Genomic DNA, 26,819 nt, shown 5'->3' on the forward strand with positions numbered 1-26,819 from the left:
AGTTCTTAACCCGAGGTACCACTGTACTATAATCCATGTTCATTTGCCCAATTCATTTTTCAGGAGCAAGAAGCAAAGTTCTCTTTGCATGCACACAGCTTTGTTTGGAACACAAAGATCTCCGAGACACAGCAGACTTTCCGTGGGTGTCTGAGAGCAAAGGAGTCAAAGAGGGGGGAAATCCATGGAAGTAAAGGGATACATTTCTCAGACTCCTATTTACAGAGATACCTCTGGTCCTAAAATGGGAGTTCTGGTTGCTGAAAGAAAACGCAACTTTAGTATTTATAGAGACTTGAATATCTTTAATGATCTCACGAGTCGTGTAGTTAATTTACCTTTTATTTTCCTGAAGCTGTAGTTTGGGAAGCTGTATCTTAAACCTGCCTGTAACTTGCCATTGCACCTGACCTCCTTACTCTTACCTTGCAGGAATATCTTCCAGATTCCCAGAAATCATGTCAGTAGGATCACATTCGTTCTCCCCAGGAGGCCCTAATGGGATTATTAGAAGTCAATCCTTTGCTGGCTTCAGCGGTCTCCAGGAAAGAAGATCAAGGCAAGTAGCAGTTCCAAAGCCAGGCTTTCAGCTTGTAAATAGGGGGTGGGAAGCTTTGCTGGGGTCTGTTGTTGTTATCCCTTTGTTATCTATTGCAAAGGATGCCTCTGTTATAGACCTGACTGTGGTGAAATTTAAACTAAGCAAACAGAAAACAGCTCTGGCTTTACCAAAGGTTATCTCCTTGACCTATCATGTCTTTTAAGACTTCAGCAAGGTTTTTCATTGGCTTCACAATTGAGGGTGGGTGATGGGAAGCAGTTGCACGCAGTCATAATAAAACAAAGGAAACCATTCCACAGGGAATGCAGTTAGGGTCTAGCCCTTTCTTTCCCTTACAGATGTGTCAAACAGTCCGATTTGCTTTAGATCCAGTTTAATCTTAACTGCTTCATGGATTCTCTTTGCTGCTACAGTAGGTTCAGACATGCTGTTTGTAGCAATATTTCTCAAGACAGTGTGCACTCACCACCACAAGGCCAGAATATGGAAATTAACATATATATTTTTAAACAGCAGTGTAGGCCAGGGTTGGAGCAAGAAGTCAAGCGTAGGCAGCAGCCCGTTTTTTTCTCCTCTTCCTAGGATCAAAGTCAGCAACCTGGCATTGTTGGGCAGTGCTGAGCATCTGGATCTAGTTACCACAACACCACAATGTCCCCACTGCCAAAGGCAGCACTATATGGAGGAAATTGTGGGACCTGAAAATGGAGGACATAAACAAAACACTGGTGCTGCCAAAGCTATGCTGGCCACCAGGCCCCACTGATGGAGGCAGAAACCCGTCAGAGGGTGCTTAGCTGAGGGCCCACTCAAACTTGAAATTGTCCCTGTCTCCTCCTGTGTTTCTGTGCCCGTTTTGTCTCTATAGCTGAATACCATCTGCAGTTTACGTCACATATAGTAATGTTCTGGTATTAATGATGCTTAGGGTCAGATGGCTATTACACATTAACTTTTTCAGCAGTGTTGCAGAACTCCCCTCCCCCCATTTAAGGTGGCTTCTGTGGCCAGGGTTAAGCTTGTTGCAGGTTGCTTTTTTATTTATAGTCTTTACTTGATATTAACTTTTTCCATATGCATACAAAGCATAAAGGCAAAGAGCGCATTGCAGGTTGACTTGAGTTAAGGCCCTAAGCCACCAGAGCAGTCTCCTGCAAGAGCTCCATTAAAATGATAGAGAGCAAGCTGCTTAGCTCGTTTGGATTGTGCCTTTGTTTAATATTAATTACATCCTGCCTAAATATGAATCAAAGTGGTTAACGACCTGAAAGATCCACAGTGCAATAACCTGCCCTTCTCTTCTTCTATTTAGTTTCATTGCATGGTACATTTTAAATCTATTGTTACTCACACTGAGCCTTCGCAAGGGGACCCACTGTAGGTCTAAATAAATCAAAAGAATTAAATCAAATTCAGCGGCACTGCACATTTCTATGAGTGGACTATCAGGTGCTGATAGAATGTCATGTTTGCTCAGACCTATTAACCCATAAACTTTTCGGCCTCTGGCAGGCAGCACAGTAAGCAGATTTCTTTGAGTCGGTAAAGATTAAGTTAGGGAAAGCTCCTTAGGCAATGCTCCTTTGAGATAACCAGATAATCACGATTTCTACCTTTTCTTCCACCCCTTGCTCCCCTTTAATGTTCATTTTGCAGGTGTAACTCCTTTATTGAAAATTCCTCTGTGCTCAAGAAACCCCAGGCGAAAGTGAAGAAGATGCACAACCTGGGACACAAGAGTAACAGCGCTGCTAAAGAGCCTCAGCCAGAAAGGATGGAGGAGGTTTACAAGGCCTTAAAGAATGGACTGGAGTAAGAGCTTTTATAAGTCTGGAGCAGCACTAAAACTGTCTTTACTGCTCTGCGGAAGAATAACTTGTTGCCCCCCTGGAGTGAATAAGACTTTAACTTCTGATGTCAAAGATAGGTTTATCAGCTCCCCCAAAGCAATGAGTTCCTGCTTCTCCTCTTAGCAGCTCAGGGCAGATCTGCAGAATCTTTAGATGTTCAGCCACAGTGGTACAGCTGGGTGATTTTAGACGCTGGACTTAATGGGCTTACTTGGGGCGAGGGGGTGGGTGACTTTAGATAGCTGTGTGTATTACTTCAGTTGTGAAGTTCACAGTTCTCTTTGCGCACACGCTCACCATGTGCTTTACAACTGCTTTTACATTTTATTTATTATTAAGAGAGAGAAACAAACACAAAACAGTTTGCCAATGCTGATTAAAAAGCATAATACTTGAGCATACTTTTGTTATAGAAAAGGAGCGTATAAATTTAATGTTAAAATAATAATAAAATGAGCATCAGAAGCCATATGCGTGTCTGGGCAGCTGCCCCCTGACTTTAAAATGTTTTTAAAGGTAAGAAGAATGAAAGCATCCCATCATCTTCTGATTTAAGATTGTGCAGATCCTTACCCAGACCAGCTCCACTCTTTCCCTGCCTACCATGGTGGGAACATACTGCTGACTTTAGCTTTCACTTGCCCACATTTTTGGCAGATGCAGCAGGGACTTCCATGGTGGTGAAGGCACTGTCCGCATCCCCACCAGCGAAGCCCTGAAAATCTGGTACAGAGGGAAACCTTAGCTGCATCCAAAAACTGTTCAGCCAGTGTAGTGGCTTGAAGGGGGAAGTAGACTGCTCTCTAAGGCTGCAATCCTATACACATTTACCTGTGAGCAAGTCTGACTGAATTCAGTAGGACATGCTTCTGAGTGGATAGGATTGCACTGTTAATTACTTGGTTGAGCAGTTCGTGGCAAGAGTAAAACTTAGCAAAACAGCTTTTCTTTCCACAGAAATCAGCAATCAGCACTTCATTACTGAAATGTAACAGGGCTGATGTTTCGCTTTTTGTTATCTTTGCAGTGAGTATCTGGAAGTGCATCAAACAGAGCTGGATAAATTGACTGCTCAGCTAAAGGACATGAAAAGAAACTCACGGCTGGTATGTCTTTGTCGTAGGACCCAAAACAGTAAGGAGGTTCAGGTAGTCATAATGCAAGTGGTACAGTCCCCCCATGAGGTCTCCACAACCGAAGATTTCAGACTAGGAGGCATTTGTGTTAAAGTGTCCACATGTTAAAAATGTACTATCTGGGTAGAACCTTCCCTCTGATATTGTAATTTTATGATGCGGTAGCAATTGTCACAGACAGATGATCTCACCGCTGGAATGCATTATACTTTAGGAGCTGTGCTACATTTGAATAAGGCCCTGACACAAAGTAGTGCCTGACCCACACTGTTTGGTACTGTTCCGTGTTGCCATCCACATCATCACTCAAGGCAGAGCCATTCGGTCAGTTTCACTCTTTCTTTACTAGTTGCTGTTTTGTGCAAAGCCACATGTGGTTCTCTCACAAACAGCGCTGCAGAAAACCCTGCATTGCTGGGCATATGGCGATGAAAAAAAAATCCAAAAGTTGTTGAATACTTTTAGAAGTCTTCATAATCTATCCACACAATTCAGGGCCAGCTACAAAAGTTGCTTCATCTTGGGGAGGGAAAACTTGCCTTCTTAAATTAACTTAAAGCCCAAGACAACAATTCAGCATCACACTTTAGAGAATGTCTACTGAACTATTAATCCTTTCATTTCATTCATTACAGGGGGTGCTGTATGATCTAGACAAGGTATGTCTACCTGCAACTTATCTGCAAAAATAAATGTTAAACCCAGTCTATGTGGCAGCAGACTATAAGTGCAAGGGAACCTTTCTGATTGCGCTACAGTTATGCAAGGAGACAGTAGAAGGATGGGCATAATCAGTCCTAATTCATTCATTTTGCAACAGCAACTTTTAATCCAGAACAATTACTTCAGAGAAAGTGGTTTGAGGATTGTGTTATGAACTCAGTATTGCTCTCAGCAAGTTTTTGACCCAGACTTCGTAATAGTTCTACTACTATATTTTTGTGGAAACCAGTAAAAGGCTGAAAAAGCCCCTCTTTGTCCAAACCCTCACTGATTTCTACATTTTCTTTTAGAAAACAATGTACTTTCAAGTACATGACTCTATTATTAATTACAAAAAGGCTGCTATTAAATTAAAAGTATTCACCTTTAAGGAAAAGCAGTGTTCCTTCCGAATGCCAAACTGGTTTGACAGGAGAATATGACAGTTCTGCAAAAAGGCCAAATCAGTTCAGCTCATCTCAATTGCCTGTCATTCTTCCCATTCTAATTATTTTTAATTTATTTTGCAGCAAATGAAAGCAATTGAAAGATATATGAGAAAGCTGGAGTTCCACATCAGCAAGGTAATCAGCTGTCCTTTCATCTTGCTTTTAACTTTGTTCTTAACCTATTTATCAAAAGCCAGTCTAGCATTCTCCTTTATTCCACAGAGAGCTCCTCACAAAGCACCTCTTCAAGAAGGTTTTGGTTAGGTGGTATTGCTTATGTCAGCTGCAAGTGGGGTGTGGGGATTCAAGGGAGTTCACAATGTGCCCCCAGTTGTTGCCACCATCCAACAATTCAGCATAGCACTGCCCTGAGGCATGTTGCAAGAGAAGGTAGGCCCAGCAAACACAACACAGGCACCACTGTTCTGTGCATGCTCCAAGGCCTGATACAGGCAGTCCAGTTTTCCGCCCAGTTGCTAGGCAGAAAACCTGCCAAGGGGACTTCAGTAGGAGACGGGACATTTTTCTCTGCCATCAAGTGAACCTGCAAATATTAAACAAAAGATATCCACTTCAGGTTAAAATATGTGCATGCTATTTAGCTAATCCTTTCCATTCTGACTAGGTGACTAATTCATATAATACTAGTAAATTATTGCCATTTTAATGAGAGCGTTCCTAGAGAGAGTGCCTGTGCATTGCTTTGATTCTTGAGGGCGAGGGTGCACTGCATCTCTAATTGAAGAGACACCTTGCATGGACCACAGAGTTCCTATAATTGACACAGGTGGGGCTGTGGTCTAAACCACGGAGCCTTTTGGGCCTGCCAATCAGAAGGTCAGTGGTTCGAATCCCTGCTACAGAGTGAGCTCCTGTTGCTCTGTCCCAGCTCCTGCCAACCTAGCAGTTCGAAAGCATGCCTGTGCAAGTAGATAAATAGGAACCACTGCGGCGGGAAGGTAAATGGCATTTCCGTGCACTCTGGTTTCCGTCACAGTGTTCTGTTGCACCAGAAGTGGTTTAGTCATGCTGGCCACATGACCCGGAAAGCTTTCTGTGAACAAACGCAGGCTCCCTCGGCCTGAAAGCAAGATGAGCGCCGCAACCCCATAGTCACCTTTGACTGGACTTAAGTCCAGGGGTCCTTTACATTTTTTACCTTTTACCTTTATACTTGATGGCTATGTCAGTAAATGCCAGGCTATCCTTTGGACCAAACAATTGGATAAATTAAATTCTCTTCTCCCTCCCCTGATTTGCAAAGCCTGATTAGGCCCCCTGCAGTGGCTATTTGCATTTTTGCAACGATTCACACAACTTAAAGATACTTAGGTATAGTTACTTTGGCCTTGTGCTAGCAGTGTCATTGCAACGTTACACTGCAGTTGTGTCCCCAAGGGCAGCCCTTGCTTATAGCAAGGAGCATAGCAGCAAGTAGGAATTGTTTGCCTGCTTTCAGCTAAAATCTTCTGTGCTAGGGCATCCAGAACACAGCCATTATTCCCATACTCACGGATCAAATATTCATCAAGAAAATAGTTCCTAGAATAATATGTTCCCTGCCAGCAAAATGTCATGCAGCAGAGTACTTTTTGTTCAAGTCCCTCCCACTCAGAGCCAAGTGATTTCAGTGTTTTTAGCGAAGAGTGAGTTGCTACAGAGCTAATTCCACACTAAATTGTTCAGCACATTAGCTTTCTGTTCTGTAGCCCATGGTGACAAATAAAAGGGACTTCATGTGAAGCAAGGTTTTATGAGGCCAGAATGTAAGCAACTAACTCATGGAAACCTTTTAATGGAAAGTAGCAAAACTTAAGCTGAATGTCTGAGGACCAGTGCATGCTGGTCTTCCAGTGAGAGCTGTGACTCGAAATTATACTCTGAACAGGAAACAAAGCAAGGAAAACAGGAAATGTGGTAACTAATGTGTAGCTCTGTAGCGTAGCAGATGGGTCTGTGATAACTCCACTCAGAAAGAGAAAGAGAGTGCAAATGTCATACCACACCCTTGTTAACAGATGTAAACAGCAAAGTAAACATTTTCTAGGATGGAGACAGTAGCCTGACCCGCAAGTTCTATACCATTTACAGCCTTTCTAAACTGCCTCCACTAGGACTGAGCTTTGAGGATTGGCGCATAACATAATACTAGCTGTAATGTGTGTTGTAGGCATCTATATCTTATTTTTTAATGAAGCAGGTTTGGCTAACTAGTTGTTGCTGTTGGCAACAACTGTCTCAAGAGGGAATGGAGTGCACTTCTGGGGGTGAAGTCAAACAGCTGCATTAGCAGCACCAAAGTGACCTCCCTGGGACACAAGCCTGGGCAGTGTGTATGGAGGTTCTGGGCTGCCAGACGACAAGACCCCTCTCTTGGTCTCGCTAATGTGGTCCAAAGAAAAGCACAGCAATACATTTGACATCAGCTTGGCTGCAGGAGCTGCCGGAACACAAGGCACTATCCAACCATCTGAGAGACTCCACTCTGGATTTCTGTAGGGTTTACTCCTTTGCCTTTTATTCTCCCGAAGATATTCCTCAAAACAGCAGAGATTAAGGATCAGAATTTTCCTTCTCCTACATGGGCTCCCCTCCCAGGTTGAGGAGCCCCATCTGCCCCTCACTTCCCTGTACAGCATGTGCAGAAACCACCTTCTTGACTGTTGGACCCACTACTGGTCTTGCCGGCTCAAACTCTCAGAGCCTGTATTCACACACAGGATCCCTAACTCGCCAAAGATTTGTGACCCATTGGTTATCCTCACCTGGTTTAGCCAGCCAGTCAAAGACATTTCCCGGGGTGTGGCCACTGTTGCATGCTGACAGCTTCTAGGAGCCACAGGTGAGAGCTGCATGCAGGGTGGGGATCAGAGGTGGAGAGACTACCCCAGAAGGAGCACAATGTGTTCCCCACCAGAAGTACTACCCTAACACACCTCCCTTAACACCCCATACACACATAGGATTATTCTGCAATACATTTTATCCATTAGGAATGAAGAGGGTTGGGCTTTAATTTCTGGTTTTTCTCCAGCTGGCCAGTTTAGGCATGGACAATGTGTGAAGCGTATTATAATGCAAGGATTGTCAGTGTTACTTGACAATGATGGATGAGCTTTCTCCAACTAACGTGTTGTTGTTTAGTCATCTTAGTCGTGTTTGACTTTCCGTGACTCCATGAACCAGAGCATGCCTTGGAAACTCACTTCCTTCTCAAAGCTTCTCCTTTTTTATGTCCATGGAGTTTTCTTGGCAAAATACTGGAGTGGTCTGCCAGTTCCTTCTCCAGGTGGATCACATTTAGTCCAAACTCTCGGCTATGACCTGTCCGTCTTGGGTGGCCCTGCACGACATAGCTCGGCTTTTTGGAGTTATTCAAGCCCCTTTGCCATGACAAAGGAGTGATCCATGAAGGGGACAACTAATGTAGAAGCTTGAACTTTCTGTGGAGGAGCTACTTCAGTGCAATACAGTGGCATATTGCTGATGCATTTTTCTTATTCTGAGAATTAATCCAAGCAACGAAAGCTGATAAGCAGGGATCTTTTGTAAGTTTTTAAAGAAAGCTTAATGAGAGAAGGGAAGGTTTGAACAAATTATAGAAAAGCATGAGGCAGTGACAGAGATACAAGAGGCTGCTGATGAATTCATTGTTGTCATCGTGACATTGTAAATAGGAAGGTGCCTTTTCCACAGTGGAATTATTTTCAATTTGAAAGCAGGGGTGGCATCAGCAATGAAGTCGTCTACACACCAATCTGTGTATAGAAAAATAGTCTGGATTGCTTCATTTAACTTCCTTTCAGTTAACTTTCCTTTTTCTTTCCCTTAAAACAAAACTCAGTGGTCTTTGGTTTTTCCACTCAGGTTGACGAACTGCTTGAAGCTTATTGTATCCAAAGACGGCTCCGCGATGGTGCCAGCAAAATGAAACAAGCTTTTGGGTTGTCCCCTGCCAGTAGGGCAGCTCGGGAGAGTTTGACAGAAATCAACAAAAGCTACAAAGAATACACAGAGGTACATGATGGCCCATTGCACGTAATCTTCCGCAGGTTAAATTTACCACTAATTTGTGGTGGGAGCATTGATTGTGTTGTTATAGTGCTGAGAAGACAGATTATGGATTGATCAAAGCATTGAATCGGCTGCCAATAGCTTCATACATGTGCAGCCTTGTGGATCCTACCGCCCAGAGTGGAGGTTCATACTGTGGACCTCATCTTGCTAACTCAAGAGTTACAAGAAGACCAACACTTGTTCAGTGTTAACTGCCCAACAGATATTGGAACTGATTTCTTCCTTTACCATGGAAGTAATTGGCAAGGAAGTATTCTTTCACCAAGAAAATCCTGACTTGTGTCATAATTTCAATTCCAGAATTTTTGAAAGGTATCTGGGGGAACAGAGGTTTAACAGACTGGGAAATTGTCTGTGAAATTGTCTACCAGGGGCTTCACTTCAATTCTTCCAGTGCCCATTTCTGCGTGGAAGAGAATGAGCTTTAGAAACACTTGTGTGGGAGTTCTGGACTTGGGGGACAGAAGATGAGGCTTGCAGGCTAGAGAGAATTGCAGGGGGGCGGAGCTGGAGTACTGAAGGCAGAGCTAGACTTCATTCCCAGGTGCAGAAGGACTGAGAGAAACTTCCAAGTGCTTGTCTGAGACCAAGAGCTGGAGGGTTGTGGGCTGTTACAAAAAGTTATTGTTACAAAATTCTTACTTGGAAAGCATTCCCATATGGAAATTGGTGTAAAGCTTCTCTATAAATTGTCACATGTGAAAATTGCACAAGTGTGCATTCAGTGTGTGTACATGCCCTGGAAGAGCTACAGTTGGCCATGGCTTTCTAGAAGTCCTGAAATGACTTCTAAGCCCTGCCAAAAGTCAAAGGATTGCTTGCGCCAGCATTTCATGACTTGTAAAGATGTCAGCCTGGCTCTCTAGAGTCTAGACATTGGGGAAGACTTGCTAAGCTCCTGACTCCATGGACAATAAGGAAAAAAATATCTGTTTCTGGGAGCATATTCTCATTCTTTAATTCCCTGTTCCTTTCTGCCTTCTCCAGGCTTCAGCAAGAGTCAGGACTGCGTTGGAACTTTCTACATATAGTTACTTTTTTAAAAAAACAACAACCCAGTTATATAGTGTATTTTAAGGCACTTCTATATTTTGGATAGTTGAACTGATACTAGTCTCCTCTTTTCCCACACAGAACATGTGTACTATTGAAGGAGAGTTGGAAAATCTAATGGGGGAGTTCTGCATTAAGATGAAAGGTAATTGGCTCACTTTTCATTACTTTCACTGCACAAATAGCACAGGGAAAGCACTGTCTCTCTCCCTCTCTCTGTGCTTGTGTTTCTGAAAACACTGAGAGCACAAACCGATTTAGATGAGAGGTTTGTTTTCTTCCTCCCATCACATTGGTTATGGACGCTTAAGAACCCCGCTACTCTGCTCAACATTCAAAGCAACAGGCAGCAATTGTACATGGTGAAATATCAAGTATTTACAGCACATTTTTCTAAGATTTTCAGCATGCATTCTTCTTCAAAGTGATATGGTTGGGGTGAAGTTTGGGGGAGAGCTAAGAAATGCTGTCACTCTCGGGGATTCTGAGACAAAGAATGAGAGTATTTTTTAATACCTATCTAGATTATAATGGGAGTGTAATATATTTCCCAGAATCAAGCTTTTGATTCTTAAAAGCACAAGCTCTGCCGCTGAGCTATGGTCCTTCACAAACTGGGCAATTGAGATTTTGTCATTCTGCATACTGATGTTGCAAAAGCCTGGTTCTGCTTTGCCTGTGAACCCGAATAAATCTGTACAATAAAGGTTTCCCCAGAAAGTAGTAATGAATGTAGGTGCTGGGATTAAACCAGGAAAAAACACTTTGGAGCCTATGTTTCTGGAAGCTGGAGCTTAAACCCTAACCATATATGACAGGATGTAATAGACTTTCATTAGGTTCCAATGTGTGCAGGAGCACAGCGAACTGATGCAGAGGCAGTTTGGGAATGCCTTAAGAGTTTTTCATTTCTCATTTGTTTTCACCTGCTTCTGTTTGCCCCATGTGTTTAACAGGGGAGATGGGCTGCAGAGATCAAGTTGTCCTATACTAAGGCATCAAAAGGGAGATGGAGCCAATGGCAGCGTGCTAGTAAATTTAAATTATTTATAAATAATAAATAAATTAGAAAGTGGGAGGTAATATGAACCTGAAAGAGGGCTGCATTGTTCTGGAAGTTGGAGCAGTGCGGGAGGAGGGCAGGAGACACAATGTCTTTATTTTCACAGGCAGAGGGAAAGATCCCCTTGGCTATAAGAATGAAGCTGCAGGGCATAGCCGCGTCAATATATGTTAGACCAGCCATTAGTGCAAGAGTGACATTTGCCCCAAATAATGTTGTTTTAATAAATGCTATGTGACAGCGGAAAGGAAACCAGTTCCCATGAATTAAGGATACTGGGGCTCAGGAGAGTCCTGTGTCCTATTTCCGAGTTTGACACAGGATTTCTGTGGCAGGTTTTCATTGATTAAAACAGAGCACCTTTTCTCCTCCCGGCTGTTGTGCCAGTACGAGGTTTTCCCTGAGTATGTTATTTAAGTGAAGTTGCTCCGGAATAATTATTTTGTAGACCGCAAATGAATAATTTCTCCAAAACCCCTTTTAAATACATGGAAAGTCAGCACTGTTTGTGAGGAGCTGCTGCCACCAATGGGATGAAAACAGGAATGCCATGCAGCTACACTCCCCTTGCTGTTCCTATGTATTTAGGCCACTGCCATCTGATTCCATAATCAAAACTAGTAGTTAAGGTGAGCTGTCCATAATGCAGCAGTGTGTCTTTGGTGCCAGTGTGATCATGTAGCTTTATGAGTGCCTTATGATTAATGATAAGAATGATTGTCACTCATTTAACCTTCATCTTTACTTTCTTCATGCTCTGCCTGTCATGTAGAATGAATGTCCCAAATCTGTGCCCCCAGTCAAGAGGCCCACGTGTGCTCTGATATTCCTGAGTGGGGTTACCATTTCACTCCAGTAAAGAGCACACCTAGTAAACAGTTTTTCACCCTTCACAACAGGGAGCTGACCCCTTATCTTACATTTTTGGATAGTCAAACACCATGTGTGTTTTGTATGTGGAATGTGCGGGGGGGGGGGCATATTTGGAGTGGCCCTCTCTGGTTCAGAATTGTGAGGATTTTAAAAGTTAACAGGAAAATGCTCCCTATTTCATTAATTAATTACTATTCGCATGGTGGCGCTGTGGTCTAAACTACTGAGCCTCTTGGGCTTGCCAATCAGAAGGTCGGCGGTTCGAATCCCCGCGACGGGGTGAGCTCCCGTTGCTCGGTCCCTGCTCCTGCCAACCCAGCAGTTCGAAAGCACGGCAAAAAAGTGCAAGTAGATAAATAGGTACCGCTCCAGCAGGAAGGTAAATGACGTTTCCGTTCGCTGCTCTGGTTCCGGTGTTCTGTTGCACCAGAAGCATCTTAGTCATGCTGGCCACATGACCCGGAAAAACTGTCTGCGGACAAATACTGGCTCCCTCAGCCTGTAAAGCGAGATGAGCACTGCAACCCCAGAGTCATCTGTGACTGGACTTAACTGTCAGGGGTCCTTTACCTTTTTTTATTCTTAGTAATAGTAGCAGCTGCTGTTACTACATGGAAAGGAAGGTAACTGATTGTCCTCATAATTCTGTCTATTTCAAGAAATATAATCTAGCAAAGCCTTGCATATGGGGAGGGAGAGTGTAAAATGGAAGATTTTGCAGTAGCCGAGTGCTGCCCAGTGCATTGCTTATTTGAAGATGAGCTTGCTTCTTTATCTGTCTTGGCGAGCTGTACTTAAAGAGCCTGTCAGAAGTCAGCAGACAAATCCTGCCAGGGAACAGAGAATAAATTAGGCATTCAGGGCTCCCAAATAAATGAACCTACCAACTACCCCAACAATCTCCCCATGCATCCCATAATAAACCCTAGTAACAGAAACAATAAACCCAGGCATCCATCACTACCATTTTCAGAGGAGCAGTAGTTGAAGGAGTTGGATGGAGCAGCTTGGATCCTCCTCCTTTGGCGAGAGAGGAGGATGGAGTTCAGAGTTCAGAGTTGCTCTCTCAATGGCATAAGAGCTTTGGCAGCATTGTGGAGTGTTGGTGATCAAGTTCCAAGTATAGAGTCACTGATGTAAGAAAGAGAGGGCATAAGCATTTCTTCTGAAACAGATCTCAAATGTTGTTGGCTCCTAGGTCTGGCTGGTTTTGCTCGACTTTGCCCTGGAGACCAGTATGAGGTGAGTGACTTTGTAAAAATGGCATTTTCCATCACGTTCAAAGGTTTCCACATGGCATTTCTTCCTGTTCTCATATCCTGCACAGCAAGAAAGGTCCCACTATTCTCTATTTATGGATGAATGCACTCTGAGCCTTTCCCACGTAAAGACTATGAAATTGGTCCCAGAGAGCTGATGGATGGCTAGCAAGATAACAACAGATCTTTCTTTAGCTTTGTTTTGGAAGGGTGTCAGCATGCCTCTCCATATTTTGTTCTTGGCATAGGTTTTCTTCCTCTTGTGGCTCCCATATCCAGCCAGGACACGCTGACTCAATGAGAAAAGTTCAAGCCAGCCTCTCTCTCCCTTTCATTGCTTTTCTTTTCCCCCTCAAGTACAGAGATGTAAGTTCATCAACAAGTAGGACCTACAACGTAATCACTTGTCTCTGGCCAGGCCACAATTTGTGAGTCTGTGCTCAAGTGGGGTGCGCTGGTGACGCTGCATGAAAACACATTGTTTGCATTGACATTCAAGGTTTCCAAACTTCCATAGCACCCCTAAACAAAAGTGACCATTCCTTAGCTTTCTCTTCTTCCTAATGTTCTGGAACTACAAAGTACAAATCTATTCGGCATGCTCTCTGGAAGATTAGAAAAGCTATGGTTTACTTTGCCATTGTCATTTTTAAAAAAGAGGTCGAACTGTAAAATGCATAGTGGTATTCTGTCACTGTGCATGCATTGTAGCTACAGTGTATTAGGTTGGATAAAACTCTTATCCTTCTCACTATGATTTGTTCAAAGAGACAGAGTGTGAGAGAAACAGATAGTACAAATATGTGGGTTGAGAGAACACACTACAACTTTTCCTTTTTTCACAGATTTTCATGAGGTATGGCCGTCAGAGATGGAAACTGAAAGGCAAAATAGAAGTCAATGGCAAGCAAAGCTGGGATGGAGAAGAAATGGTCTTCCTCCCTCTTATCGTTGGGTTGATCTCCATTAAGGTATCAGTATAAGTATCATGGTTTTCATTTAACTAGCCACATGTTAGCCAAGTAGGACTATAATGCTGCTCTACAGGTAGTAAGCAATGCCATTCAGACTTCCTGATATTAATTGAATTTATGTGTATTATCTTCATACATTTATAATCCCACCTTCTTTTCATCTTGGAATCAAAGGCAACTGGCTCTGCCCCTGTGGAGCTGGATACGTGGAGACTGTGTCACACGTTCTCTTGTCTTGCTCCCTATATAAAGATCTCAGGGACGAGACCATCACGCTGCTCCTATCTGCCATCCCGGGTCGCTCTTGTGAAGCCAAATTGTTCTCACTCCTAGCCGACCAGAGCAGCTTGACAACAGAGAAGGTTGCCAAATTTATCGAGAGAGCAGTGAGACTGAGAGCTGCTGTCTGAATGACATCAGTGTCGCCACCCGGATTCCTCGCCTAGGATCTTATTATTATTATCATTATGCTTTATTATTATTATTTTATTACCTCTGCCAAGTTTTAAGTACTGAGATTATTAATTTATCTGCATCTGACCATCCCTCCGAGGTTATATTTATATGTGTTTGGCCTTTGATGCTATGGCCTGTCGGCTACGCAAATAAAGTTTATTGAATAGGCAGTGTGCATGTGGTTCTCCCACCCAGTCACTGACCAAACTCAGACCTGCTGAGCTTAGCTTCAGCAAGGTGCATGTGCCCTCAGACCATATCCTGGATGCCTTTAATTTTTGTGAGAGACTCCAGGTATCCTGCAGTGATTTTATATATTGAGTCAGGTAAGGAACTCGGTTGTCAGTGCATCACTACCCTTCTCAACCATACTCGTTTTTCTTAAAGTGTTTTTAATATTGTTTTCAATACAGTAACCCATCCTGGGACCTTAGGGTGAAGGGCGATTGAATCCTAGGTAATAATATGAAAGCCGCAGTTTGGTGCACCAAAAAAAGCCACAAATGACATATGTTAACAAAAGTGTGCTAGGGCAGCCTACCTTTCTTGTCGTGGATAAAACAAATGTCTCTTAAAAGGCAGATTTTCATATCATTGCTCATGGGCATACCAGTCAAATGCTGATTGTTCCATCTTCTGGTTCAGAAAATATGCAATATTATGTAGCAAGGCCACTGTAGAAAAATGTGGAATACAGCAGAACCTCAGTTGTTGAACGTAATCCGTTCCGGAAGACCATTTGACTTCTGAAACGTTCAACATCTGAGGCGCAAGGGGTTGTCAGCAATTTCCATTGAGAAAATAGAAAACCACGCAGCAGAAGCCGTTTGACTTCCGAGGCGTGTTCAAAAACTGAAGCAATTACTTCCAGGTTTTCGGAGTTCAGGTTCCGAAACGTTTGGCTTCCGAGAAGCTTGAAAACCAAGATTCCACTGTAGTTGACTCTAAGCACTGCTACCGACTTACTGTGCCATTCATAATACATAGTTATTCTGTTTCTAATTATCAACGTGTGTTGCTTTTGAAGGTCACAGAAGTTAAAGGCCTTGCTACTCACATCCTGGTGGGAAGTGTTACCTGTGAGACAAAAGAGTTGTTTGCTGCTCAGCCTCAAGTTGTTGCTGTGGACATCAATGACCTTGGCACGATAAAGCTGAATCTGGAAATCACCTGGCAGTAAGTGAAGCTGACTTGGTGGTTGTGCGAATGGTGCTTCAGATCAAGTGGGTTCCTGCCTCCCTGCCCATAGTCTTTTGCTTCTCTAATAAGGAGACTGAAGAAAAGACTTGGTGTAAACTAAGATTAGTAATACAAGACAAAAACCATAAGGTTTCATATTTCAATATGTACTTTGGCCCTCCATGACTGTAAAATGTAAACCAGTAGGTCATAGTTATTCCAGATTAATTAACACAGAGTACCAGAGGGCTATCCTGTGAATGTGTTGTTTACAGAGACTCACTGGGAAGATGATGGAGGTCCCTGCTCTGATGACCTAAAAATGAACAGAAAACAAGTGCGCCTTGTAACAGTAATTCAGTCTAATGAGAGGCTTTTTCTTTCTTCTTTTTTTACAGCCCATTTGATGTTGAGGACTTGACCCCATCCGCAGGCAACACAAACAAAGCATCTGCTCTCCAAAGGAGAGTGTCCATGTATAGCCAAGGCACTCCAGAAACCCCGACCTTCAAGGATCACTCATTCTTTGTAAGTTCAGTGTGCCTCTCTAATACGGACTCAGTGGATAAATAACAGTTATAGTCAATGCATAGTTTTACACCACTTTGTGATTACATAAGTTCAATGCTGATGCTCCTCAATCTTCTTCTAAGCTTTTTTAAAGCACAACAAATTTATTTCTAACTCCTAATAACCACTATTAAAATACCTGTCCCCTTTAACCATGATAGCGGCTGTTAATAGATCCCTCGCTATTACCCAAGTTGCAGTAATATTTTTAACATTTTACCTTAATATGTGTATTCTTTATTTGTAAACAATCTACTGTTTTATTCATAAACCGTTGCACATAAAAAAGCTTCATTGCAGAGATGATGATGATGATGTTATTTATTTATTTATGTGTTTATTTATACATACATACATACATACATACGTACATACATACATACATACCCTGCCCATCTGGCTGGGTTTCCCCAGCCACTGTGGGCGACTTCCAACAAAAGATAAAAATACATTAAAACATCAGTCAATAAAAACTTCCCTAAACAGGGCTGCCTTCAGATGTCTTCTAAACGTCAGATAGTTGTTTATTTCTTTGACATCTGATGGGAGGGCATTCCACACTACTGAGAAGTCCCTTTTATTGGATGGCCATAAATTTGCTTTAAAGTGGGGGGGGGGGCTGAAGGCAGTAGCAGCATAAACATACATTTGATCATTTAAACTTCAAGACTACTTTAAACATATATATTAGTTGCACACCACCCCAAGATTCCAGGGTTTCCAGGCGTGCTTACACAGGGTTTGTGTTTCCTTTTGGAAGTGAGGTACTGCAGAGACTGTGGTGTCTTTATGATATATGGTTTATTTGCTCACATTATATACAACCTGAGCCTGCAGTGGAGGGCTTTGCAGCATGAACACCCCAAACGGGTCTTGTTTCCCCCATACAGTAGTCACAGCCTTGGATTCAAGCAGAGGTACAGCATGGCTGTCTCTCTCTCTGCTTGTTGCTTTGCTTTTAGGTCATATCATAGCCAAACTCAACTCTAAACTCTGGATTTTGTTCTTCCCACTGTCTGCAAGTTGAGGGAGAACCCTCATTTGCCCTTTCCAAATAGATGATCACCCAGGCAATGACCTCATCAGAAGCCAGCCTGGCTTATATTTTAACAAGTACTGGATCCAGGGGTTCAGGAATCTAGCCTGGCTTGATTAGCTTTTAACTCTTATTGGATCCAGAGATCAGAAGGCTTGATCAGATTTTAACACTTGTTGGATGCAGGGATTAGAGGCATCTGGCACCCACAAACTCAGAAATATATATATATATATATATATATATATATATATATATATATATATATATATATATATATATGAATCATTTATTGCTGTTGTAGCTCCCTATAGAGGCCTTTGACATGTTCTAATTTCCAAGAGTTGCTTTAGCCAAAGATTCCTATAACGTACAGTCTCATATAAAAGTGATTTAGTTGAACTAATTGCTTCCTTTTTGCTTAATGGTTGAAGAAATGGATGCACCCTCCACAAGAGAGGCTCCAGCTTTCCATTTTAGATCCTCTGCAGGATGCTTTCTTTGACAAGCTTCGCCGCAGTCGTTCCTTTAGTGATCTGCTGTCTCTCAGGCTGAGACCTAGAGCAGGGCTAGAACATTATGTGAGTCTTGAATGGCGGCAGCTCTCTTTATAAGTTATCTCCCTGCATTGCTCAAGCAATTACTCTTATTTTCATGCTTGCCCAGATTCTGATACTCTCAGTGAGATCTGTCTAGTTTGCTGACCATGTGTTGAAGAATTTATTGTACACTCACACTTGGAATTAACTGATGTTCATGGTTGACCTTAGTTTTGTAACCTCTTTTTAGACAAGAGGTCAAGAGAAAACACATGAACATCGGAAGAAGACATATATATACATATATACATGTATGTATATATGTACAGTGGACGCTCGGGTTGCGAACGTGATCCGTGCGGGATGCACGTTTGCAACCTGCAGCATTCGCAACCCGCATCTGCATGTCTGTGCATGCGCGGGTTACAATTCGACGCTTCTGCGCATGTGCAAAGCGTGATTTAGCGTTCTGCGCATGCGCAACTGCTGAAACCCTTTCCGGTACTTCTGGGTTTTGGCAGTCCGCAATCTGAAAAAACGCAACCTGAAGCGGCTGTAACCCAAGGTATGACTCTATGTACATTGAAGGGGCTCATATCTTGTAAACAATATTCCGGCAATATTCTATATGCAGGATAGAAAGAAAATTTAAATTGGGACCAATTTTACTGAAAGGCAGGATGAAAATAAAATAAAATAAATTTGATGCAGACTAGAAATTAATTGTTCATATTTATGCCCCATTGGGGTTTGAGGCTGTTTCCCTTTGAAACAAAATACCAAAGAGAAACAACCTCAAACTTTAAAAGTATGCCTCAGTTTAGTGTGAAAAATGCTGAGCAAGAAGAGAAAGATATTCTCTAACCCTTTAACTTATTATCTGTCAACACGTAGTAATATCAACAAAGTCATGCTACATGGCATTACAGTATTCCATATACATATTTTGCATATGGCCAGCAAACACAAATCTTGTTATTCCTCTGTTTTGTGCATGAAGTTAAGTAAGTTTGCAGTACCTCTCACAGAACATCAGTTCAGGATTGGTTTAGAACCTTCCTATGCTCATTATAGACCAACTCTGATCTTTTCTGTTTGCTGTGGTTTTTTCTGGCCTACTGATATCTTCCTGTTCATATCATTTCATTAAAAAAAAATCAGTATAATAAAAGGTAAGTTTCTTTTACAACTAGGCTTCAAATAAGTCAACAGACCTTTAATACTTTTACATTTTCTGCTAGTGGCTTAGCATTAATTTTGTGTGGAAAGTTTTTCCGCTTTCCATCTTTAACTGTTCTTGTTTACATTTGCAGTCAAATTCACCTGATGACGTCTTTGAAAATGGGACGGCAGAAAATGAGAAAAGGCCAATGTCGTTCAGCTTCAGTGATATTCCCAATGGAGATTGCACTCAATCATCCAGTTTAGTGGGTTCCTGCACCATAGATAACCCTAATCCTGAAATTACTGTCACGCCCCCAGAACACAATGGGCAGAAGTTATCAAAAACTCGCACCATGGACAATATCAGTACAAGCTCATCTGTAGACTCTACACCTGAATCCAGAGACTTAAAACCACAAGAGCATGTGCTAGTGAATGAGGAAAACAAGATTTCGTGCATAGATTCTGAAGTTTGCCAAAAGTCTCTAGGTTCAAGAAGCAGCAACCTGTTCTTAGATAATAGTGCCCAGGTATCACTTCTGCAGGACACAGATGAGTTGTCAGAGCTCAAGCCTGTGGAACTGGATACTTTTGAAGGCAACATCACAAAGCAGCTGGTTAAAAGACTCACTTCAGGAGAATGCCCAATGACACCTGAAAAGCTGCACTGTGAGGGGTCAATAAGTGGTGAATCGGAAGGCTATAAATCTTGTGTTGACGGAAGCCTAGAAGAAGCATTTCAGGGACTTATTCTAGCACTTGAACCTCATAAAGAACAATTTAAAGAATTTCAGGATTTGGACCAAGAAGTAACACACCTAGACGAAATCCTAAAAGTAAGTTGTCAGGCATCCTCGCTTTTAACTTTCTTGTATCTCTTGAATACTTTTGTTGTTGTTATTGTTCTGACAGGCCTTTGCAGCTGTTTAATTTTTGATTAGTTAGTCACCTGAATGATTATCTGTATTTTTTTCTTTTAAATGATGTTTTCTGTTTTATAGTGTACACTGCCTTGTATACTATACGGCGGTATAGAAATGCAGTGGAACCTCGGTTTTCGAACGTAATCTGTTCCGGAAGACCATTCCGAAACGTTCGAAAACCAATGCATAAAGGGCGGTGTGCAAATTTACAGACAAAATTGAGAAAAATACAGTGGTACCTCAGCATAAGCCATTCAACTTCTGAGGTGCGTTTGAAATCGGAAGCATTTACTTACGGGTTTTCGGCGTTCCAAAATGTTCGTCAATGGAGACGATCAAAAACTGAGGTACCACTGTAGCTTTATTCATAAATAAATAAATTAAAAGTGAATACCAGACATTTATGTGACTAAAATCAACGAGCACCCAGCTCACACAAGTATACTACACCAATGGTAGAAAGTACCCCACAAATATACTAAATTTGTATCTTCTATATTGAGATATTATAAAAGGTGTTACAATTAAAAACAAGTGTCAACTAAAAGTCATTTCATTGGTTGGCAGACAACTTCCAGACAGTATAAGAATCTAGAAAGAGAAGATTTACATCACATATTGTGAAAAACTGTATTGTTGAATCTGGTAGTTTCAGGAAGATGCAGAGAATTTCTTCTTTGTTATTAAAAAAAAATGTTTCTATGCCTTTTTGTTGCGGGTGGGGGAGTGAGAGTGTATGGGTTCATCAGCTCCCTCATCCTCACATATTCATTTTGCTTTTCCTGTTGCAGTGCAGACCAGCAATCAGTCACAGCAGGTCATCCAGCTTAAGCCTAACAGTTGAGAGTGCACTGGAAAGTTTTGATTTCCTCAACACCTCTGACTTTGAAGATGATGGTGGTACTGACGAGCTTTGCAATGGCGGTCGAGGCACTGACTGTGTATTCTCAGATACAGAAGTTGAGAAAAACAGGTACGGAAGCCAATATCTTGTACTTTTCTTACTTAAGCCCAAACTCTCGCACTTGTCCTTTCAGTCCTGGCACACACACATTGTTAAAGGAAGATTAAGCTAAATATTGGGGTTTATAGATAAGTGATTTTCCTACAGAGCAATTATAGAAGAAGAAGAAGAAGAAGAGTTTGGATTTGATATCCCGCCTTTCACTCCCCTTCAGGAGTCTCAAAGCGGCTAACATTCTCCTTTCCCTTCCTCCCCCACAACAAACACTCTGTGAGGTGAGTGGGGCTGAGAGACTTCACAGAAGTGTGACTGGCCCAAGGTCACCCAGCAGCTAATTTAGTTTAGAAGAACTGCTTACAGTGTTGCTCATATTTTATTTACCGTTTGGCTGAAATGTCCCCAACTCCAGCTTAAAACAACAGCTGGTAGAACATGAGACTCTTAATCTTAGGGTTATAGGTTTGAGCCCCATGTTGGGCAAGAAGATCCCTGCATTGCAGGGGGGTGGACTAGATGACCCTGATGGTTCCTTCCAGCTCTACAGTTTTATGAAACTAAGATTCTATGATACTTTTTAAAATCATCAAAACATCATGAAATGCAAAAAAAAGCACCATTTTGTCATGCCATCACAAGCCTACCCATGCCCCAGCTTCTCCTAATTCGTACCTGAACAGAAAATAGTTGCTTCTGAGTTGGCCATTATAAGTGTGAACTTGCAGCAATCCATCTATTCTGATCAATGCAGGGTCAAGCCTAACAACAGCACCTTAGCAGAATGCCCTGGCTTGTCTCCAACTATCACTTATTCAGTGTAGATCAGGGATAGGCAACCTAAAGCCCATGGGCCGGATGCGGCCCACAGACGGTTGGGAATCAGCTTGTTTTTATATGAGTAGAATGTGTCCTTTTATTTAAAATGCATCTCTGGGTTATTTGTGAGTCCTGCCTGGTGTTTTTACATGAGTAGAATGTGTCCTTCTATTTAAAATGTGTCTCTGGATTATTTGTGGGGCATAGGAATTCATCGATTATTTTTTCCCCCCCTCAAAATATAGTCCGGCCCACCACACGGTCTGAGGGACGGTGGACCGGCCCATGGCTGAAAAAGGTTGCTGACCCCTGGTGTAGATCCACTGAAATCAATAGGCATGAATAACTTAAGACCATTGGTTTCAATGGATCTACTTTGAGTAAGAGTTCGTTTGATAAAACCCATAACTCTTTGTTTAAGGTGGTTAAGGAACCTGATGTTGTTTGGATGAAGATGCTGAAAAGCCTGGTAGCTTCCCTGCTGCTGCTTTGAAATAGCACAACTAGTAACACCCTTTAGCTTTTCTTAAATGCTCTATAATCCACCTTCCACTGAGAAATACAATTGTTTAAAGAGTGAAACAATCAGTTAAACATTGAGATTTGCATTATTCTGTAAATAAATAAATAAATAAATAAATGGGAAACCTGAGTTCTGTGCCTGAAACACCTGATGAAATCACCATGTCTTCTGCTTCAACGACTTGTGGGTTGTTGTTTATTAATTTCTTGGCTGGCAATTAATCATGTGCTAGTAAAGCACTGACAGATTAAGTCTTAATTGTATAACTTTTCAAAACCACTAATCTATAACCCAGTGAAATCTGCAAAACAGTTTGGCAAACCATGTTGTCAACAGATCAGGGTGGCTGGTGCATTTAAATTATTTTTTTTAAAGAAAGCAAGTTCTAATGAAGGCCGATTTCAAAGACTTCACAGCGAGAGCTCTTTACAAAAGGGGCATTGTTTGAGAGAAACAAGTAGGCCACTGTGGAAGCCATATATCCTTTAAATGTGGACACTTACTTGGCACCGGCTACCTTGTGCCACTGCCAGTTTTGAGGTATGATGCTTTCATTAAAAGCCTTTTGGCCTTGTGAGGGCTTTCTGGTTACAGGTCGGTGCTTTCAACAATCCCTCTTTTGCATGGTGTTAGTCATGTTGAGCCTGCATAAAAGAAATCCAAACCACTCACTTACCTCCCAGCATGAACAGTTACAGGTCAGAACACCCAGAAGCCAGGGGGCATCTCAGCGAAGCGTTGACAGAAGACACAGGAGTTGGTACCAGTGTCGCTGGAAGCCCTCTTCCATTGACCACGGGGAACGAAAGCCTTGATATCACCATAGTCAAGCACTTACAGTACTGCACACAGCTTATTCAGGTACCTACAGTGGGGTGTTTTTTGGGGGGGACCCCCTAAACCCTAGAAATTAAAAAATGTTAGGATTTTGATTATTTGGGATGTGAAGGGGGAAATACAAGCTGCAGAGGAATTCCTGGGCTAGGCCTTGCAAAAAACGACCTGGGCAAGCTAAAGCCATTAAGAAACAATATACAGTGGTACCTCGGGTTAAGTACTTAATTCATTCCGGAGGTCCGTTCTTAACCTGAAACTGTTCTTAACCTGAAGCAGCACTTTAGCTAATTGAGCCTCCTGCTGCTGCCACGCCGCCAGAGCACGATTTCTGTTCTCATCCTGAATCAAAGTTCTTAACCTGAAGCAATATTTCTGGGTTAGCGGAGTCTGTAACCTGAAGCGTATGTAACCTGAAGCGTATGTAACCCGAGGTACCACTGTAGGGCCATTGGCAATGTAAGCAGACTGGGGGTTTGTAAGGTTGCCAGGGTAACTGGATGTGAGGTGACAGGAAAAGAGTCTTGAGCAAGGGTTGCTGGGATCCATCTTGAGCAGGCTGGCTGCAGGCTGGCCGGGGGAAATGCCTTGATCTTCTCAGCTGCACTGCTGTGGGAGACAAACCCCTCTTGAAATGACCATGCTATGAGATCTAGACTCCCTCCATGCAGACTGAAGGTATAAATAGAAATAGAAATGAACCATATTTCTCAATGCCATCGTGTCTCAATTCTCTAAAGGCCCACAGAACCTCTGTGAGTGCCTAGAACCCCATGGGCTCTTGCCACTGCTTGGCAGAGAGGGGGAGGCACCCAACTTCTGTAACAACATGTGTGTGTGTGTGTTTTGTTGGGAGGAGATTGAAAACTTGGAATGATGGGGTGGAATATCTTGAAAGATGGCATGACTGGATGGAATCCTGAGCAGGACAACCTCACACTGCAACACTTCGTTGCAGATCCCATCTGCAGAATAAAATACTATTTTTGCTTGCTAAAATACACATGCCTCCGCATTACACACATCAGCAGAATTAATGTAAGTTCTATCCAGAGAATTTATTATACATAACGTGCTAAAATTTTGCTCTTCTTTTGTTGTTTCACTAGCAAATTGTATTCTCCAGTAAAACTCCCTTTGTGACAAGAAACCTCCTTGATAAGCTGTCTCAGCAGGTTCTAGTGATTGAGAGTCTTGCAGAGATCAGCAATGAGAATACAGGGAACATCAGACCTGTAAGCGAAGGTAAGACCTGGCATAGACAGTTTCCATTTTGAAAGGATGGGTGCCTATTTAAATATTCCTTAAGCATGGCGTGGAATACAGTCCTGTATCCATTTATGCACAAGTATTTATTCAGGGTGTGTTGTTTTTAAAGTGTGTTCACGATAATTGGATTATTGATGTCCACCAGATCATTGAAACAGTCATATTTCTAAGGACTATAAAACAGATTAGCAGTTTCTGTTTCCCCTACAACATGCATCATAGGCTTTAGTCATAGGTTAGGAAACAGAAATGTTGAAAACTGAAAGAAATTATTCATTTCAGAAGTGAAATGCATTTTCACAAACATTTCCTAGTGTCTGAAGAACACTTCAGTATTTGGTATCTGAAGAAGTGTGCATGCACACGAAAGCTCATACCAAGAACTAACTTAGTTGGTCTTTAAGGTGCTACTGGAAGGAATTTTTTATTTCCTAGTGTATTATCAATGCATATCTCTGCCACCATGTGGGCTAGATTGAAGTTTGCTTCTTCCTTTTTTAAAAACAACGAGATCTGAAATTCTTAAGAAACCAAACCCTTTACCATAGTGCCTGGGTGTGCAGAAAAGCAATAGCCCTAAATTAAAGTCAGTTTCTTTTGTAAGCACATACAATCCAGTCAAGCTTGTGAGCCGTTGATTTTCAATAGAAATGTACATGGTTAACCATGGAATCAATGGGATAAAGGTGCTTACATTGATCTGGATCCATGTCCAAAGTATACAAAGGGTGATTAGCAATTGAATTATGGTTATCCTTTTCAAATCAGAACAAATCTGCTTTTGCCTTTTAGATTTTTCACTCCGAAAAGCCAGTGCAACCCCTTATAATTTCAAGTCCGTGTTCCTTCAGTGGGGCCTCTTAAGCTTTGCAAACATTCAGCTGTGATTAGAATATTTATCTTCCTTATACTGAAAACAGTGATCTTTTGTGATCTTTTTTCCATTCAGCAATTCCGGAATTCCAGAAAAGGGTCTCTCTGCTTTCCTTCTGGAGTAAATGTAGCAGTCCTTCTGGGTTCTACCACATCTCTGCTGACAAGATGATCAAGCAACTGGATGCCATGTTCGCTACAACGCTGAATGACGAGTGCCCGGGACTTGCAGAAACAGGTACAGTTTTCCAGTGTGTTTCTATAGTAGGAGCAAAGAGCATCGGTCTCATTGATGATGTCTGCAAGAAATCTCTGCAGCAGAAATCATGGCTACTGACAGCTATATTAAGTCTTTCAAAGTTGCTTGCTGACATTAGCACACTGAAATATTTTGTTATATTTTCCAAAATGCAAAATGACTTAACCCAAACAAAGGGCTTTTGAAGCACAAATATTGATTTAGTTGATGATTTATACAAACTAGCATATCCAGTCAGGCAAAAATTGCTACTCTGCTCCAGTCTTCCAGTTACTCATCTTTTGTTTTATAATACTTGCAGATAGATATGCTTTGTGTGCATTTTCCAGCAGATTCTGGAGAAATATAGGTTTCCCTTACAAAAGTAGCCAGCTCCTATTAACCCGAAAACCCATTAGCTGGCTCACAGCTGAGTTTGGGCCTACCAGAATGCCTTAGATCCTCTCGAATTGCCTGTTGACAAGCTGCAACAAAACATGTCTCTCCCGTATCAGTCTCTACAGCCACAGAAGGCACTGTAACTCTCCAATGGTTTAATTTCACAGTCCTCCATTGTCTCCCAAGAGACAGATACCACCAGGCTGGCTTCATTGCATGGCCACACATTTAGCAATACAGTGGCACCTCGCAAGACGAATGCCTTGAAAGACGAAAGAGTTTTCCGTTTTTTGAGTCGTTCCGCAAGACGAATTTCCCTATGGGCTTGCTTCGCAAGACGAAACGTCTTGCGAGTTCTTGCGAGTTTGTTTCCTTTTTCTTAAAGCCGCTAAGCCGTTAATAGTCGCTTAGCCGCTAAGCCGCTAATAGCCGTGCTTCGCAAGACGGAAAAAACCGCAAGACGAAGAGACTCGCGGAACGGATTAATTTCGTCTTGCGAGGCACCACTGTAACTGAGCTGTTGAATGTGGTACTTAATACTGAAGAACTACTACTAGTACTGCTACTGCTACTACTACTACTACAGGTTGATTTAATTGAGGGTCAAAGTGGTGCTGTTGGTTACCTTTCCAAATCCTTCTCCTTCCACCCGCTTCCTACCCCATGTCCACTGTTTTTCTACGTTGAAGTTTATTCCATGAGGCTTTACTCTCATTTACAACACTTGGGCCTTTTTCTGTATGCTTGTAACTGTTGCCCACACCGCCTGTGTGCTACCACCTTTTTATTTGCTTCAAATCCCTCATAAAAACCCAACTTTTATGTAACACGTTTGCCTCAGTTCCTTAGCCCTTGTGCTCTACTGTGACTTAGAAAGCAATCCTAAGCCCTGATCCACTGGCTGCAGGTAAATAAGATGGGACAGAGGTGCCTCTCTGCTGGTAGAGAGCAGCTCTGAGCTGGGGGCGTGTCCACAGAAGAGGCGAGCATAAAGCACTCTTTGTTTCTGCTGGTCATAGGTTAGGGTTGCCATGTTTCAAA

At 42.2% G+C, this 26,819-nt stretch overlaps 1 protein-coding gene across 2 annotated transcripts in view; it reads left to right on the forward strand.

The window, feature by feature from the left end:
• RIPOR2 (RHO family interacting cell polarization regulator 2) overlaps nucleotides 1-26,819 on the forward strand; it is a 104,364-nt gene that overhangs the window by 68,428 nt on the left and 9,117 nt on the right. The window contains exons 2-18 of one of the 2 annotated variants that reach the window (XM_083518574.1): nucleotides 433-559; nucleotides 2,219-2,374; nucleotides 3,440-3,518; nucleotides 4,184-4,207; nucleotides 4,781-4,834; nucleotides 8,567-8,716; nucleotides 9,911-9,974; nucleotides 12,964-13,007; nucleotides 13,870-13,995; nucleotides 15,482-15,630; nucleotides 16,032-16,161; nucleotides 17,674-17,820; nucleotides 19,092-19,778; nucleotides 20,657-20,838; nucleotides 22,858-23,026; nucleotides 24,109-24,244; nucleotides 25,218-25,379. In XM_083518574.1, the coding sequence (XP_083374700.1) occupies nucleotides 433-559; nucleotides 2,219-2,374; nucleotides 3,440-3,518; nucleotides 4,184-4,207; nucleotides 4,781-4,834; nucleotides 8,567-8,716; nucleotides 9,911-9,974; nucleotides 12,964-13,007; nucleotides 13,870-13,995; nucleotides 15,482-15,630; nucleotides 16,032-16,161; nucleotides 17,674-17,820; nucleotides 19,092-19,778; nucleotides 20,657-20,838; nucleotides 22,858-23,026; nucleotides 24,109-24,244; nucleotides 25,218-25,379 (2,586 nt within the window). The remainder of the gene's footprint in view (nucleotides 1-432; nucleotides 560-2,218; nucleotides 2,375-3,439; nucleotides 3,519-4,183; nucleotides 4,208-4,780; nucleotides 4,835-8,566; nucleotides 8,717-9,910; nucleotides 9,975-12,963; nucleotides 13,008-13,869; nucleotides 13,996-15,481; nucleotides 15,631-16,031; nucleotides 16,162-17,673; nucleotides 17,821-19,091; nucleotides 19,779-20,656; nucleotides 20,839-22,857; nucleotides 23,027-24,108; nucleotides 24,245-25,217; nucleotides 25,380-26,819) is intronic. The other variant, XM_083518573.1, reaches the window with a different exon arrangement.

This window comes from Podarcis liolepis (assembly GCF_965112155.1).
Source record: "Podarcis liolepis genome assembly, chromosome: 8".
NCBI classification, from domain to species: Eukaryota; Metazoa; Chordata; class Lepidosauria; order Squamata; family Lacertidae; genus Podarcis; species Podarcis liolepis.